Consider the following 18397-nt stretch of genomic DNA (forward strand, 5'->3'; position numbering starts at 1 on the left):
GCCCGGCAGCAATGAAATAATTTTATGGTGTGTAGGGGTCGTCAACACAGCATGAGGAACTCCATGAAAGGGCTGCAACACCAGGGAGGTGAGAACCACTGTGCTAAGCTTCTCCCAGTAGCCCTCATCTGTGCTGGCTAGTCTTCTGTCAACTCGGCACAAGCTAGGGTCATCTGGGAACAATGACCCTCAGCTGAGAAAAGGCCTCCATCAGACTGGGTTGTAGACCAGCCTGTGGGGTCATATTCTTTGATACTCTTTGTAAAAAATTTAAGTATATGTGAGTGTGTTTGAGACAGGGTTTCTCTGTGTAGCCCTAGCTATCCTGAAACTAGCTCTGCAGACCAGGCTGGACTCAAACTCACAGAGATCCATGTGCCTCTGCCTCCCAAATTCTGGGATTAAAGGCATGTGCCACCATCACCCGGCTTAAAATTTTTAACTTATTTTATCTAATGTATTTAAGTGTCTTGCTTCAGTGTATGTCTGAGCACATGTGAGTGTATCACTGGCTCAGGGTGGCCAGAAGGGGGGATTGGTTCTCTGGGACTGGAGTTACAGATGGTTGTGAGCTGCCATACGGATGCTGGGACTCGAACCCAGGTCCCTTGGAAGAACAGCTTAACTGCTGAACTATCTCTTCACACGGGGCATTTTCTTGATAGATAATTGTGAAATGTAGACGGGCCCAGCCCTCCGTGGGAGGAGCCATCTCTGGGCAGGTGGTCCTGGGTTAAAGAAGAAACAAGCCCAGCAAAATATGGGGAGCAAGCCAGCAAGCACCTCTCCATGGCCTCTGTACCAGCTTCTGCCTCCAGGTTCCACCCAGTTTGAATTCCTACCTAGGCTTCCCTCAGTGTTGGAGTGTAACAAACAAATTTTTCGCCAAGTCGGCTTTGGTCATGGTCTTTTTCACAGCAATAGAAACGCAAGCTAGGGCATTACCCCAAGCCTAGCCCAATACCTTCTGTACTTGCTTCAGTGACAGGCTGACGGAGGGGTGAGTGCCCAGTTAGGGCATGTAAGGAGCAGAACAGGGAGGACCTGGAACTAAAATTCCCCAGTGCTGGGTGTTCAGTCTGTTGTCATTCTGGCATGGATTTCCGTGACGCCAGAGGGATGTGCAAGGCCCTTGGCAGCAAACATGGGTTTTAGTAACTCCTTTCTGGCCCTCCACATCCTCTCTGGGTCTTCAGTCAGGGAGTGCTGCGTGTGTGTTCGTGTATGTGTGTGTGTGTTCATGTGTGTGTATGTGTCACGTTAACAAGGATGATGTGTGTGTGTAGTTTAGCCCATAGTAGGGCTGCTGCCTGGGTCTGGTGTTATCTGAGAACCACTGCATCCAGTCTGAACTTGCCTGGCCCCTGGCACAGAGGCAGAGGGAGACAAGCGGGGACAGAGAGGCCTCTTCTTCCTGTGAGTCTGCTCTATGGAGCCCAGTGCTCTCACAATCCCACCTTCCCTTGCCTGTCCCCTGATACTCTCCTGGTCATTGCTCAGGTTCAGTTCATTCAGTGTCCTCCTCAGAGTCCCTGAAGGCATATCAAGGTACCTGCCTCCTGCCATGATCAGCTCCCCCTCCTGTTGGCACTTCCCAAGTGCTGTCCCTCCACTTTCTAGAGACAGGTGTCCCCAACCCACACATACCTGGAAAACGATGACAAAGGCCAGTCGGGCGGCCAGGACAGCCCAGAAGTCTTTGGAAATGTCATACTTGTGTTCTGACCACGGGGGCTCACGGTAATCTTTGTACCTGCAAAAGGGGTGAGGAGTCAAGGGCAGGCCAGTGGCTCTCGGGCTCTGGAGAGAAGCTGAGCCGGGCTCTGAGGCCCGCTGCCGGGAAGGCTTTCTCTCTGCCTAGAAATTCTCTCCAACCTGGAGGGGGTGGTCAGGACTCAGGCACTTGGAGAAAATAGATACCAGGGACTTTTTTTAAAAAAAAATTTATTTATTTACTTATTACGTATACAAAATTCTGCCTGTGTGTGTGTGTGTGTGCCTGCAGGCCAGAAGAGGGCACCAGACCTCATAACAGATGGTTGTGAGCCACCATGTGGATGACCGGGAATTGAACTCAGGACCTCTGGAAGAGCAGCCAATGCTCTTAACTGCTGAGCCATCTCTCCAGCCCCCACCAGGGACTTTGGACAGTGTTGAGACTCAGGACTTTTGAGACACACGAGAAGTAGTGTGTGTTATGAGATGAACTTGAGCCTTTACGGCCAAGGGTGGGACATCCTGATTTAAACAATGTGCTTGGTGTCACGTTAACAAGGATGATTAATGTTTTTCTTTTGAATTTAATTATGTGTGTCTATGCATGTGCATGCAGTGTCGTCAGAGGCAGGAAGGGAGTAGCAGACCACCCTGGAGTTAGTGTTACAGGTGGCTGTGATCTGCCAGATGTGGGCTATGGGATCTGAACTCGGGTCCTCCGGTAGAGCAGCCAGGGCTCTTAACCACGCAGCCCACATGGGCTTGCTTGTCTACTTGACTGGATTTGGAGTTGCCGTGGAGGGCTGGCGAGCTGGCTCTGTGTAAAGGCGCCGGTACCAAGCCTGACTACCTGAGTTTGACTCCTAGGATCCACATGGTAGCAAGAGAAAGCTGACTCCTGAGAACTGCCCTCTGCCCTCCACGAGTGCACCATGACCTCTGGGTAGGTGTGAGGGTGTTTCCACCAGAGGTTTAACTGAGGTGGGAAGACCCGCCCTGAACCTGAATGTGGGTGGGACCCTCCATGGGCTGTGGTCCTGGACTGAATACACAGGAGAAAGTGAGCTGAGTGCCAGCAGCCATCTCTTTCTGCTTCCTGTCTGTGGATGCGAAGTGACCAGGCGTCCCCACTCCTGATGTCTTCCCTTCCCTCAGGATGGACTGTGGCTTCACACCGTGAGCCAGAACACCAGAACAGACCTTTCCTTCCTTAAGTTGATTTTGTTGTTGTTCTTATTTTGTTTTTCCTTTTGAGTCAGGGTTTCTCTGTATAGCTCTAGCTGTCTGAGAACCTGCTCTGTAGACCAGGCTGGCCTCGAACTCATAGATCCTCCTGCCTCTGCCTCCTGAGTGCTGGTATTAAAGGCGTGTACCACTGCCTGGCCTGTAAGTTGATTTTGTCAGGTATTTTACCACAGCAGTGAGATATATGCGTTATATAACGCAATTCCCAGCTAGCGACAGAGTCTCTAGAGCAACTGGTATGTCCCAGGCTGGTCACTAAAAGCTGACGCCCAGGGAGGGGACACCAGGAGGAGGTACTTGGCCCCAGAAGCACAACTCACGTTTACTAACAACTTGCTGTGTGTCCCCCAAGCACTCGCTAGCCCTCTCTGGACCTCAGTCTGAACATTCCCTCACTTGTTTATGTCGTAAGCATTTGTGAGTTGTGCCCAACTCCACCCCAGAGGGTACATAGGTGAGAACACAGCAGATGGGGCCTTTTGTTCACGGGCGGAGTTGGACAGGAGTCTCTAGGGCCTGTTTGCCATGGAACCACCAGCTCCCCAGACGGGACTGGCTGGGAACAATAGCAGGTGCTGAGCAGAAGCTGTGTAGTCACTGATAGGAACAAACAGCCTGTGCCTCCAGTGTTACCACACACGTCCGTTCCACCTTTTCCCCTCCAAACCTTGGATTACCTGGAAAACTCCTATGCATCCCTGAAAGCCCACTCACGACTCTTCAGTCACCATCCCCCAACAGCCACGCTGACCTCTAGATTCATTGTCTTCCCATTCCTGGCTTTACTAGTCAGCCCTCTTCTGGCCTCCATGGGGAGAAGAGAATGTGGTCTCTCGGAGTGAATGGGGCTGACCTGGGCCATGTCTGCTTTAGCACAGGAATAAACAGGAGCCTGCAGGAGTCCCGGGTCTTATCCACTGCTTCTGCTGCTCTCTGGGCTTGGCTGGGCTCCAGCTTTGGGGGGTAGCTGTGGTGGGTGTGTCTGGTGTACCTGGGGAGCTCAAGGAGGCTGAGGCACAGGATTGTGGTCTAGGTGGTGGGAGTCAGCTAGAACTGGAGCTGGGGACCAGGGCCTCTGCTTGCATGGGCCCAAAGCGGCAGGGACATAGATGGGGTCTGGGCCCTGTGTCTTTGGAGATCTGCTTCCCGGGCTTGACCTAGAACTCTCTACCTGTGCCTCGTTGCGTTTAAGCCTGCTGCTGCCACTCTGCCAGGAGTGTGCAGAAAAACAACAGTGATTTCTCTGTTTTCTCTTAGTGACTTTTCCTCTAAACTCCCATTTTCCCAAACTCTGTAGCACCTGATGGCGTCCCGGCTGGGGGTACTTTAAACAACACCAGAGTGTCCTGTAGTCTGGCTGCCCAGTGCGAGGTTGGATTTTGAGGTAGTTCCCTGACAGCAGTGGCAGAGCACCTGTCCCCCCCCCACACTTTGCTCCCCAATCAGGAGCCCTCCCCCACACCAGGGAGCATCATTGTTTCCCTAGGAATGACCAGCACCTCTGCTGGTGCACACACAGAGCCCCAATCAACAGCTCCACGAACAAAGTTTCAATTCTACAGGGAGCAAAGCCACTCACACTCAGAGGAAATCCACTTTGAACTTGGCCCTTTCCCTGGCTAGCAAGAGGTGGACTGAGCCTCTCTCTCCTGGCTGGGAAGTCCCAAGACTGGTGTCTTCTGCAGACTACTGGGCAGGGGAGGTTGGAAGAAGCAACAAGCTTCTGAGATGACTTGTGTTTTCAACTTGGGAGGGTCCACTGGGCTGTGCATTTCTGTCCTAGGCTACGTGCAGAGAGAGGGCTTTCAGAGATGAAAACCATGCTGGGCTGTCTCCTCTCAAACCTGCCCCATAGGTTCCACCCCTGAACAAGGTCCCAGGATAGCTGCTGTTCTACCCTGGCACAAAACAAATAGAAATGATGTCTTCTTTTCTTTCCCCTTCTTCTTCCTTATAGTAGCCTTAGGCTACTTGAATAAATAGGTTTATTATTTATAACTTATTTATTCATATATAAATATCAATATAACAAATATACTTATAAATATACAAATCTATCTATTTATCTATCTATCTTTCTATCTGATTCAGGGTTTCATTAGCCTACGTTGCCTCAAACTCAGTACATAGCCTTGAACTGACCCTACTTCCATCTCCCCAGTACTGGGATAACAGTGTCAGACCTAGCTTCTTAAAGGCACCTTTCCTCTGCCACCCCGAGGAGGAGGTTCCTGCATGGGAATCTTCAGGGATAACTCACATCCACCCCAGAGCATGAGCTAAGGAGTAACGTTGGCTTCTGGGGAATAGATCATGTGTAAAACCAGAACTCTCTGCCCCTTCCCGCCAGACTACTACATGTTATTTATTTATTATTAAAGACAGGGCCTCAGCTGGGTAGTGCTCACCTCTAATCCCAGCTGTCTGGCTTTAAGTTGTAGCATTTGGACTCAGACTTGGAAGATAGAGGCAGGCAGATCTCTGTGAGTTTGGGGCTACCTGGACAACATAGAGAGTTCTAGGCCAGCCAGGGCTACATAGTGAGACTGTCTCAGAAAAGTAAGCAAACAGCCAGGTGGTGGTGGAAGTGTGGTGCCTGCCTTGAATCCCAGCACTCTGTAGGCAGAGGCAGGCAGATCTCTGAGTTTGAGGTCAGCCTGGCCTACAAAGTAAGTTGCAGGATGGCTAGGGCTACACAGAGAAACCCTGTCTCAGATAAAAGTAAACAAATTAACAAACAAAAAAGAAAGGGTTTGGGGTAGTCCAGGCTTGCTTCATTCTGTCTTGGCCTCTTGAATGTTTGGATTAAAGGTATGCACCACCACGCAGGACATCATACATGTGCATGTGTGTGTGTGCGCATGTGTGTGTATGTCTTCAAATACATACATATATACACATACATATCTTTTGTTTTTCTGCTTTTTAATTTTTTGTTTGTTTGTTTTTAGAGACAGGGTTTCTCTGTAGCTTTGGTACCTGTCCTGGAACTAGCTCTTGTAGATCAGGCTGGCCTCGAACTCCCAGAGATCCGCCTGCCTTTGCCTCCCGAGTGCTGGGATTAAAGGTGTGCGCCACCACCACCCGGCCCTGCTTTTTAATTTTTAAAAATATTTTTACTTATTTTAGGTATATGAATGTTTTGCCTGAATATATGTATGTTTGTGTACCACACAGAGGCCAGAAGAGGGGAGCTTCCGAACCCCTGTAACTGGAGTTATAGATGGTTGTGAACCACCTCGTGGGTGCTGGGAGTCAAACACTGGTCCTCTGCAAGAACAGGTGCTTTTAACTGCTAAGCCACGTGTCTGGCTCATGTTATGTTTTTTATGAGACAAGATCTGATGTAGTACAGGCCAGCCTCAATCTCAATATGTAGCTGAGGATAGCCTCGAACTTCTGATCTTTTGTTTCCACAAACCAGTATACTCTATTTGAGGCATGATCTCATGTAGTCCAGGCTGGCCTCAAACTCACAGCAATCCCCCTGCCTCAGGCTCCTAGTGTGGGATTATATAGTGTGCCACCCCTGCAGTCATTTTACAAACTGCATGTAAGTACTCCTCGAGTCTTGCACCCGAAGAAGCCTGGCTCCTGCCTAGCCTTTCCCAGCTGCCTCTGCAAGGCCTCTCTTCAGGAGGAGACATGAAAGCAGTACCTGCAGATCTGAACCTCGTAGCCCAGGTCCAGTGGGTCATTGGGTGCTGTGCCATCCTGGAAGTCACTGACATTGAAGGAGGAGAGTGTGTGGTTGACGAAGCCGTGCATGGTCCCGTTCTGACTGTACATGTAGAGGTACACTAGGCGAGGGATGAAGTCAGACGTGAAGGAGATCACAAAGGCCTGCCAGAGAGAAGGAGCGAGGGTGAGGACCAGGGGCGAGGCAGGGGAGGGCAGGGCAGGATAGCGTGACTGAACAAAGGGTCAGGATGGTCCTGTTCATTTCTGCAGCTTACAGGAGCATGATGGGCTATGGTAGTTGTCCTTCAGGAGGGACAGTAGGGACAGTGGGCTGCCTTTCATAGGCTGTGTGGCTCAGGGTGCCAAGCTCTCTGTGCCATCCTCCTGTTCTTGTTTAACAGGTTGGCCATGCTCACTGGGTACAGACCTTACCTGTAACCTGGGCTTGCTGGGGAAATTCAGGAGCCCAAAGAAGGAATTTCCAAACTGTGAAGTTCTTGCCTACCTCTATGATAGACTTCATACAGGGGCCTGAAGCCCAACAGCCTCTGATGGATGTGTGGCCTTGGGTATGCCACCTTCTCTTTCTGTGGCTTAGTTATCTATAGCATGGGGCTTGCTAGGCTATACCTCCACAGCTGTGTATAGGGTAATGGCTTGGTATGTGGCAAGAATATAGGTTTAGAATATTCTGGGAGTATCTAACGTTGTTGCCGTTGTCCTCATGATGAGATGCCCCACGTGTGCCCTGGCTTCACACATTGTACACAGGCTATACTCTGGGTCCCCTTATTCTGGACCCTACTTTTGCTCCACCAGGGTCAGTTCTTCTCAGTTCCTTTAACAAGGGGCTTCAAGGCCTCAAATGGAGAAGTAGGCATTTGGCACTAGGGAAGGACAGTGTGGCTCCTAGTGGCTTGAATATCACCCCTATGCCTAGCGGGACCTGGATCCCAGGTGTTCCTGCATTGGACACCCTGGGCCTGCACTGTTCTGGGAGCTACCCCTGCTTCCTATGGGTGCTGTGTCTGCACACAGGGGCGCAGTCAGTGTATGGAGAGGCAGAAGGTTAGGGCACACAGCTGTGATGCTGCATGTCCACCTGGGGTTTCTGTGCCTCTGAGTGAGCCTTGAGCTTTGCTGCAGCAATATGGAGCCTGTGGGGACCACAGTGGCCAAGGGTTATCCCACTCCTGACCTAAGGCCAGGAAAGACTAATGGGAGCCATACTGTGTGCTGGGAAGACAGGGTTATGAGCTGGGAAGGAAGCTAAGGGTGTGACACCAGGCTTGATAGAGACAGGAGTGCTAGTTTCGTCTCTTGCTTTCCAGCTAAGTTACAAATGGGCTTTTGTTTCTTTGTTTGTTTGCAAACAGTGTCTTAAGTATCCTAAGCTGGCCCTGAACTCTTTATGGAAATAAGGGTGACCTTGAACTTCAGATCCTCCTGCCTCCCTGTCCCCGAGTGCTGGAAGAACAGGTATGCTCCACCATACCTGGTTTATTCAATGCTGGGGATGAAACTCAAGCCTCGTGCATGCTAGACAAGCATGCTACTTATTGAGCTCCAGCCCTAGTCCTCAAGGGAAGTTTCTAAAGAGAGACACCAACAGCCCTGTGGCCTCACTGCCCCGCCAGGATTCCCACTCCCATCACTTACATTAATGATGACAGCCAGCTTCCCGACGCCTCTGAGAATGTTGTACCAGATGCCTAGGGGAGAAGCAGATGGGATCTCCTGTGGACTGGTGTACGGTTTGTGGTGCCCAGGCAGTGCCTGGGTGGGCCCAACCTTGCAAGAACTGGGGCAGTAAGTGGGCCACCCCCGCAATGCTGGGGAAGGCACAGGAGGAGCCTAGGGAACACAATGCCCCGGCTGCACTGTGTTACCATGTCACATTATGGGTTATCTATGAGCTTCCACAACCTAGACACCCTGGTCCTTAGTGGCCCTGGACCTTCCCTGTAAACCTGTCCAGAGGTGCTCAGTGCAGGAAGATCCCTTTCCTACAGCCCACGACTTGACCTCTGGCTAGGGCACCCTGACTGTTGAGGTTGGGCTCTTGCTTCGGGGGTGATGCTCAGCAGTGTTCAAAGCCAACCATCATGCCAGGACAGGACCTGGCTTCTACTACTATGATTCCAGACGGGCAGAAGGCTTATTCCCAGTGTGGTGGGAGCTTGCTCCTCAGCCATCTTCCAATGGAAAGGAGAAGGAACAGGATTCAGGAAGGAGGTACCGTGCTTGTTAGGGGCCTTCAGGCTGAGATTCCTGCAGGGAGTCCCATGTACTGTACTTCCAGCCCCAACCTCACCCGTGAGGCTAGGTGTGTGTCCATGGGGCCTGTCTGAACTGCACTCCATTAGGCCAAGAGTGTGCCCTGTCCATATCTGGCTTCCAGTCTTGAGCCAGGTCTATGGCTTCTCATAAAGAAGATCCTACTGTCTCCACCCTTGGGGAAACTATGTCGGGTGTTCTGTTCCACGTGTGGTGTATGGCTAGGTGCCACATGTCCTCCCCATCTAGGAGCAGTGGGACAGCTTCCGAGCTCTCATTTTAGAGCTTCACACTGGTGGCCCACGAGGCCAGCAGGTGTTCAGTCCTGGGCATCCCAGAATCTGGGAATCATGGTTTGACCAGCGGCCAAGGCTATAACAATGCACATGAATTTGATAAGTCCTCCTGCCCCAGCCAGGATAAAACAGCCCCCACCACGGCAATGAGACACCCATGCATAGCCACCAGGTGGGAAGTCTCAGAAAGAACCACCCCACATTCCTGCCCCTAGTAAGTGACAGTCTACTCTGAGGTGAGATGTTCACATACATCTACCTGGTGCTTCCTGGGAAGGTGGTGGTTCTGTCTACCTTCCTGCTAGCCAAAGTAGTAGGCAGATAGGTGATCCCGTGTGCTGAAAATGCCATAGGCATGAGGGAGACAGCAAGGGCACTAGGAGGGGAGGGAATCCTTGTGAGGTCGTCACCAACATTCTAGTCACCGGTGGCAGCACTTCACACCTGGCCTCTTATGTCATGTTTCAGGAGCTGAGAGCTCTGCAGTAGACTGAGAGCTGGCTGTGGTTCATGCATCACTTGTCTCCAGAGCCTAGCTGCATTGACCTATTAGGTGTTTGTTGAGTGGCTGCAGAAATGCATAAAGCCTTTTCAGATAAAACCAGAGCAGAGGATACTATGGGCAGGCCCTGCTGGCTGCAGACTCCTGGAGACTGTTGAGGCTGGCGAGACGGTCCAGCAGGCAAAAGCTCCTTTGCCCAAGCTGGATGACCAGAGTTCCATCTCCTGAACCACAGCAGGAGACAGAAGCCACTTGTGTGAGATGGGCTTCCTACAGAGATCCTGTGGCTGATGGTGGAGGCTCCTGCAGGTCAGCTGACCATACCTGTTCTCTACATACAGGGGAGTCCCTGATGCCACACCTCTTGGAACCACCAGATGCTTCTTGATGCTTTAGCTCTTTGCTTTATTTTTCTTTCTTTTATCTTTTCTTTTCTTTTCCTTCCTTCTTTTCTTCCTTTCTAAGACAACGTCTCATGTGGTTCAGACTAGCTTCAAATTCACTATGAGCCAAGGATGGTTTTGAACTCCTTCATCTTCCTTCTTCTACCTTCCGGGGGGTTAGGATTACAGGTATGTGTCACTGTGTTTGAGCCATGTGGTGCTGCAGACCAAACCCAGGGCTTTGTGCAGGGCAGGCAAGCATTCTATTGAGGCCAAATCCCTAGCCAAGGGAAGGTGAAGTTCAGGGTGGGCTCCACCTTACTTCACTGCATTCAATACCCACCGCTGTTGTTCGCCACAACTGGCAAACTCGCAGTGAAGCCTACTTTGTCTATTAATTTAATAAATACATTTACTTTTGAGACGGGTCTTATTCTATAACTCAAGTTCTGGCCTGAAACTCATTTTGTAGCCTTGGCTCAAACATGCAGAAATCCTCCTGCCTCACCCTCCTGAGTGCTTGGATTTCCAAGTACAACTATGCCCTGTCTATAGACAAGTTTTTATTTGAACATTAGTTTTCAATTTTCCAGGGTCTAAACCAGGAATAGGATTGCTGGGTGACTGATAATTTTGCAAACTCCAGTTGGAATGATCTTACCCCCCCTTCTCTTTATTTGATGTTTTTAGACAGGGTTTCACTGTGTAGCCTTAGCTGGCCTGGGACTCACAGAGATCCACCTGCCTCTGTTTCCTGCTGGGATCAAAAAACGTGCCAGAGCAACTGGCTAAAGTCTATTTTTACTTTATTTATTATTTCTGGAGACAGTATTTCACATAGCCCAGGCTACTTTGAACTTGTGATGAGGAGCCCAGAGTGACCTTGAACTTCCAATCCTCCTCTTGCTTCCACCTTCTGAGTGCTGGGTTACAGGTGTGTACCATCTCGTGTGGTTCTTCTTTTTCTCCTTCTTCCTCTCCTCATCCTCCTCTTCCTCTTCCTCCACCACTCCCTATGACGTTAAAAACCATTTCCAATAGCTTGGCAAGGAAGCATGCTGGTCAGAACAGATGTTCCACGAGAACACGGCATCCACTCAGTGCTGAGGCCGGTAACTAGAGCTTCTCACTGCGTGCAGTACAATGCAGGGAGTCCTTCCTGCCTGAAGACCTGGATTCCGGGGTCCTCTTCATCATCGATGTGTGCCCCCCCACCCAGAGACTTCCACCTAAGAGGCCGTGTGATAAAGGCTCCTGCAGTCTGGAGCACAGCTGCAGCTAGCCAGGGTCTGTGGGGGTGCAGGCCACTGGCGCCACTGGGTCTCCTGTCCCCTGGGAATGCTGGCCCAGAGGCTCTGCACGGATCAGAGGAGGAAGACAAAAGCCCCTTTGAGCAAAAGGTTACAGCTCAGGAGGCCACAAACAAGCATGTGAAAGGCAGATCACGCCTCCAACCAAATGGGCAGGAACCAGGAAGCAGCCGCTGATCCTGAGGCCTGGGAAAAAGCAAGGAGCCTGGAGCGAGGACTCAGAGGACACTCCGTGGGGGAGGGGATGACAGCAGGCCCTAGGAGGCCACCCATAGTACCCTGTTCACTCTGGTGGGCTTGCAAGGTTTTAGAGGACATCCTTTAGGGCTAGCTGGCCTCTGTCCAGAAACAAAATTCACCAATGACATACCTACTGGGGATGCCACTGGGCACTTGTGAGGACCAATGGGGAACAATGTGGCTGTTTGCTTTTCTTTCCAGCAATGGGACAGTGAACTTTAGGGTTTCTAAAAAATCTCCAAGGTTCCCTTTGGGCCTCTGGCATTCAGTACAGGGCTTTCAAAGTTGACCATCTGTTCATTGAGGAGATGGAGGACTCTGGTTCTTTGGGCAGTGGGACCTAGACTCTGCCCAGACTTCCTCTGAGCTTCCTCCAAGGGCCCAATAGGTGGAAAGTTCCAAAAGTTTGTATTGAACACATCTCTGGGTTTGTCTTAGAGAAGGATGTGGGGTGTCCATCCTGCAGCTCAGATACAGTCCAGACACGGCCCAGGGCTCATTCTCCATCAGCCCTCTGGAGAACAGCTTTTGCATTTGTAAAAGTAAAAAGAAAAAAATGCCTAGATTTGGCCTTCCACTGAGGATCCTTGTGTCCCTAAAGCTGTGGCAAGCCAAGAGCTCCTGAATGTCTCTTGCACCTCTGGGGTCACCAGCCTGGCCATACCTGGGTGTGGCTTACTCCATGACCACAATGGGGGCAGAGTAGAGACACTGGGGGCTGGAAAGGTCAGTTTGTCCAGGGACTTTCAATGATTGTACGTCTGTGGGCAGAACCCAGGGAGACCCATTTGGGTGTCTGTCTGTTTCCATTGTCTGAGTTGCTTGGGTAGGAGGTGACATCAGGAAACCACAGTGTCTAAGCACAGCACAAGAACCTCACACATGAGTCTTGGCTCTGACTTCTTCTTCACCCAGCACCCATGTTTCCAGGTCACTCACTCTCAAGTCTTTCTTTCTCTCTCTCTCTCTCTCTCTCTGTGTGTGTATGTGTACAGGCCTCATAGCTATAGAACCACAAAGATGAAGTCACCATAATTGATGTGCTACATTGTTACCATGGCAACTTCATCCGGCTCACTGTAAAAGACCACAAGGTGATAGAGAAGCTTGAACCACATTCTCAGAGGCAGCTGGAAGGCTGAAGGATGTGGTCATCCACGGTAGGGGTTGACCAGAATCCAAGTGATGGCCCAAAGAGCACCCAGCCTGGCAGAGACACTAACAAAACAGGAGAGAATATGGAGTAGCCGGTGCAATCTGAGGGTTGCCATAGGGGTGGGTGGTACTACCCAAGGATTCCCCATAGAATGAACTGGATGTCTAGGGGCCTGGGGAAGGTCTTAGAAAAGTCAACACCACTGGGCATGGTGGCACACACCTTTAATTCCAGCACCTGGGATCCTGAGGCAGGTGGATCTCTGAGTTTGAGGCTAGCCTGGTCTACAAAACGAGTTCCCGGAAGTTAGGGCTACAAAGAGAAACCCCATGTCCAAAATAAACCAAAAAAAAAAAACAAAAAAGAAAAAAAAACCCCCCAAAAAACAAAAAAAACCCCAAAACCCAAACCAACAAACAAAATAAAACAAACAAAAAATTCAATGCCACTCCTTACAGACCATTCCATCACCGGGGAATATAAGCTATATGGGAGGGTGGCCAATGGCTTCCCTTATGTGATTTGCTATTTGCTTATTCCAAGCATCAGCATAAAGATGTCTTTCTCACTAAGACTGTATTTATCAGGAGCTGAATTAAAGGACAGTGGGCTCCAGCTTAGAAGAGGGACACTGTCCTTGCTGGCTCTGGCTGAGGTATGAATGGCATCTGGAGTTCTGTCAACTCCATTTTCCATGTCCTCTCCTCTTCCTGAATACATTCAGTGTCTCTCCTTAACTGCCTCTGATGACAGGTCACTCACTACCAAGGGGATATGTGCTTTTCCTTTGACACTGTGGACTGTGACAGCATTGTGTGTACCACTCCCCATCCCCCTCCTCCATGTACGATACACAGCCAAGTGACTCAGGGTTCACAGCCCCATGCTGAGTTTCATCCTGGCCTTGAACCTCAAGGGCAAGTCATCCAATAACATACCCGTACTTCCTCAGCACCCTCTCTCTTCAAAAACATTTTGTTTAAGGTTGTGTGTGTGTGTGTGTTTAGGTGCCCTTGCAAACCAGAAGGCGGCACTGGATCTTCTGGAGTTTAAGTTACAGGCATCTGTGAGTTGCCCAACATGAGGACTAGGAACTGAACTGGGTCCTCTGTGAGAGCAGCCAGTGCTCTTAACTGCTGCATACTCTCTCCAGCCCCAACTACCTTTTCCCATGAGCACTGCGTGCTGTAGCGCTCCAGTGGTGGGAGGGACTTGATGAGAAGCTCATGCTCTGTCCCCACTGGTCTACCTCTTAGTTCTGGGGCCATCCTGGTGTTGGGGGGGGGAATGAGGTGCTGAGAATAAGCCCGGAGGAAAAATAGCACCTCATGTGTGTCTGACGCACCTCAGCAGAATCACTACGAACTTAAAATGTGACTTTTGAGCTTTTTATTTTTATTTATTTATTTTTTTTGGGGGGTTTTCAAGACAGGGTTTCTCTGTAGCTTTGGAGCCTGTCCTGGAACTCCCTTTGTAGACCAGGCTGGCCTCGAACTCACAGAGACTAGCCTGCCTCTGCCTCCCAAGTGCTGGGATTACAGGCGTGCGCCATCACCGCCTGGCCCCTTTTGAGCTTTTTATGATTTTCTTTTTGTTACTTGGTTGTGCTGTTCTGGGGCATGAGCTTTGTAGATGACAATGTCATATCACAAAACCAAAAGGTTGAACACATTTGGGAGACCTCTAACAGTAGACGGACGAGACAGACAGTCCCACATCACTGGTAGCTGACTCAAGACAATCACTTGGGAAGGTCGTGGGAAAGCCCTTGTAGGGAACAGTCGTCTGGACCCCAGTGGCTTTTCAAGAGCAGCAGTTTCCTGCTCGTATCATGTGTGCTGGACCCATTTTGTAGCTCACTTACCAATGTCTTTGGCTCTGATGGCTACTGGCCTCCGTAGCTCAGTGACAAACTTCTTTGCATCCAGGCGGATCTCGATGATGTTGTTTAGCAGGGCAAACAGTGGAGCCAGAGGGAAGGATGCAACAAACAGGGTAACGAAGCCGAACTGAATGACTGTAGGAAGAGCAAGCACTGTCAGCGATGCAGTCACGTGCTACCCTGCCCCCAGCATGACTGCCTGGCGTCCTGTCTTGTGGAGCCCTCCTGTGTGAATCTGCTAGCAGGTGCATGAGGAGCCCTCTGGAGAGAGCCACTACCACCTTGGGCAATATCCAGGGGACTGAAGACAGAAGTCACAGCGTCAGGAATTCAACATGGCTGACCTTGAACTTGCGACAATCTTCCTGCCCCAGTCTCCCAAGTGTTGGGATTATGGCAGTATGCCGTTGTGTCTGGATTATTTATTTATCTTTGTATGTGTGACTGTGAATGTATGTGCACATGTGCATGAGTGTGCATGGAAGACTAGAAGATGTTGTGAATTTTGGTCCTTAGGTACCAACCACCTTGTGTGTGTGTGTGTGTGTGTGTGTGTGTAGGATCTTTCACTGGAACTTGGGGCTCACAGATTAGGCTGACTGACTGCCCAGGGAGCCCCTGTTTCTACTTCCCCAGTGCTGCAATTACAAGCATACCACTACCCTCAGCTTTTTATGAGGGTCTTGGGGATTGAACTCAAGTCTTCATGTGTGCAGAAAGTATGTCACATACGGAGTCATCTCCCCAGCTCTACATGTGTCTATAAATGTGTTCTGTTTATGCTTCCCCTCGTGTGACTCTTGAGTCACAGGTGTACATGAGGGTCACAGGTCTGACCTTATGAAATCTCTGCTCATAGGCAGATCACAGTGAGCTCATGGCCTGGCCTGTCCCCTCCCCGAGGCTAACCAAATCTCCCATGGTCAGAGGTTCCCTCGGGTCAGGAAGGTCTGTCTCTGGTACTGTGTCTCAAGGGTCCCTCCTGTCCTCTTCCATTGGGCTACGAGAGCAGGAGGACATCTTTCCTCCAAGGATTCCCCAGCCTTCTGTTTCCAGGCCTCATGCTGCTGGTCACCAGCTCTGGGCTTCTTCAGCCCTGGAAGCTACAGACAACCTGAGTCAAAACAGGTCAGGAAAAGGTCACCAGAGAGACAAGTCGGAAAGCTGGTCCAGGAGCTGTATGGCAGGACCCGGTCCAAGGGTGTTTCATGCCAGGGGGTAAATAAGGAAGCTGCAGAATGTCACCCTGTGCTCAGCTGGCTGAGTACGGCCATTGTTACCAGGGCGAGCAGGGCAGGAGGCTGTGAGAACTGTTTCCCAAGAGGTCTTGGTGAACTCTCATTGGCCCGGAAGTATGAGGCAGCAGGGTGGGGTGCCTCTGCTGAGATCTGGAGGTGCTGGGAGGTTAGGGTGGGACAAGACCAGCCATGAGCCATGGTTGCGTGCATGGGCCATGGCTGCTGAGGTCCAGGCTCAGGGTTGCCAACTTAAAGTAATTTGGCACAAGGTCTCCAATTTACTATGCAGCCAAAGATGACCTTGAACTTCTGACTCTCCTGTCTCCCCTTCCCAAGTGCTGGGATTACAGTACAGGCCTGTACTACCAAGTCTGGTTTCTTCTGGGGATTGAACCCAGGGCCTTGTGCATACTAAGCAAGCACCCTACCACCGGAGCTACAGTCCCAGCCTTGATTTTTCCACTTCTGTGTGATGGCACTGCCTCATCCAGCCTGAAGGGAATGAGAAAGAGACAATGGAGGGGGACGGGTACAGACTCTGGTGTTCAAGTTAGTGTGGGCACCTGTGCTCCTGTGCTCAGCCTTAGGTTTCCCTAGAGGCGAAGACGGCAGCTGATGTGACAGAGAGAAAGCCAGGTGAGGAGTGTGGCTTAGTGGGTTTCTCTGCACATAAGGCCTCTGTCCCAGAGATCTCCTTATCTCTAAGCCCTGGAGGTTCATGGGAGCCTGAGGTGAAAGTTCAGTAGTTGAGAGAAACGACCACATCTCAGTTAATCATAGGGCACCTTTCTGTGGTATCTGGTCTCCCAGAGCCTCCTCAGAGGGCAGAGGCTGACAATGGGGACAGGAGGACCAGTGCCCAGATTCTGCTGGCCAGGGCCCTGGGGCTGAACAGGGGGAAGAAAGGAGCTTGGAGTCCTGTTTGCCCCTTCACCATGCTCTCCTGAATCTTGGGGCAAGATGACCCCTGCCAGTCATGAGGGCAGTTGAGAGCAACCCACTTAGAACCACATGAACAAACACAGAGCGGTGGAGGGTACGTGTGGGGGCAGAGTGCTCCGCAGTCTAAAGGGCACCTGCTCATCACTGCCCTCTAAGCCAAGGTTGAGGAGCACTGGGGCCACATACCAGGCCTGCCCAGCCTCTCAGCACCAAGGCAAATGCAGAATCCAGAGCAGTTCCTGCCCTGCCAGGACCTGGGGCAGGCCTGATACTGAGTGTTTGAGTCCCGTCCATGGTGACTGAGGCCATGCGAGTCTAAGCTCCCTTGTGCTTGAGTCTTCCTGACTGTGCTCACCCATCCACACAGCCAGTGAACATGCATGGAGCATCTGCTGTGCACTTGGGTTCATTCTAGGGGTGGGGGATGGCAGTAAAGAGTGGGAAAAGGGGGCTGGAGAGATGGTTCGGTGGTTAAGAGCATTAGCTGTTCTTCCAGAGGTCCTGAGTTCAATTCCCAGCAACCACATGGGGGCTCACAATCATCTATCCATCTATCATGGGATCCAATGTCCTCTTTTGGGATAAAGGTGTGCATGCAGACAGAACACTCATACATAAAGAAGAAAAAAGTAAATCATAAAAAAAAGAGTGAGGGACTGAAGAAGTTAAGAGCGCTGGTTGTTCTTCCAAAGGTCCTGAGTTCAATTCCCAGCAACCACATGATGACTCACAACCATCTGTAATGAGATCTGGTGCCCTCTTCTGGCCTGCAGGCACACATGCAGGCAGTACACTGTATACAAAATAAATAAATAAATCTCTCCCTCTCAAAAAAAAAAAAAGCATGTGAAAGCTGGGGATCAAGACATCCCCTAGGATCAGGGACACTTAGCATTAAAAAAAAAAAGTGAGAAGGAAAGGTCTTCCCTCCACACCCTTCTGCAAGACAGACAAACAGACCAGGACGGAAGAGCAACTGATGGTGCCAGCTGGATTTAGAGTGGGGTCAGAGCAGGAGTCAGATCCCAGGCACAGGGGAGGTTCAACTCTTTTAGCCCCTGTGGTCAGAGAAAACCTTTTTGGGGGACACTCTAAGCAGAGTCTTGGAGGAAGGAAAGAGAAGACCATGCAGGTATTTGAGGGACAGCATCTCAGCAGAGGTACAGTAAATGCAGAGGCCCATGGCAGGCCCGAGTCACACACCTGCAGAACAATGTGGAGTCCACTGTGAGCAGAGCGGAGGGGCAGGATGAACCGGGAAAGCCTGGAAGGCCCTAGGGCCACATAGGCTACCTTGGCTACCTCCTTGGCTACCTCTTAGCATCTTTTCACGCAGGGATGCTCTGTTGATGAGGCTTACCCAGGCCTCACTATGAGTATATGAGTATTTGTTTCATGCTGGGGTCACGGCAAGCCCAGGGGGAGTCAGGTATTTTGGTGCTTAGGAAGAAGAGGGGAGCCACAGACCCAAAGGAGGACTCTCAAGGGGTGTAGCTATGGTACCCCAAATGCTGGGACTCTACAATGGG

At 50.8% G+C, this 18397-nt stretch overlaps 1 protein-coding gene across 2 annotated transcripts in view; it reads right to left on the reverse strand.

Moving 5' to 3' along the window:
• The window catches only part of Ano1 (anoctamin 1), a 151111-nt gene that overhangs the window by 3155 nt on the left and 129559 nt on the right, over positions 1 to 18397 (reverse strand). For both annotated transcript variants that reach the window (XM_013347975.2, XM_026781689.1), the window contains 4 exons: positions 14671 to 14823; positions 8302 to 8354; positions 6620 to 6804; positions 1648 to 1753 (listed from right to left, as the gene is read on the reverse strand). In XM_013347975.2, the coding sequence (XP_013203429.2) occupies positions 1648 to 1753; positions 6620 to 6804; positions 8302 to 8354; positions 14671 to 14823 (497 nt within the window). The remainder of the gene's footprint in view (positions 1 to 1647; positions 1754 to 6619; positions 6805 to 8301; positions 8355 to 14670; positions 14824 to 18397) is intronic.

This window comes from Microtus ochrogaster, chromosome 8, assembly GCF_000317375.1.
Source record: "Microtus ochrogaster isolate Prairie Vole_2 chromosome 8, MicOch1.0, whole genome shotgun sequence".
Classification (NCBI taxonomy): Eukaryota; Metazoa; Chordata; class Mammalia; order Rodentia; family Cricetidae; genus Microtus; species Microtus ochrogaster.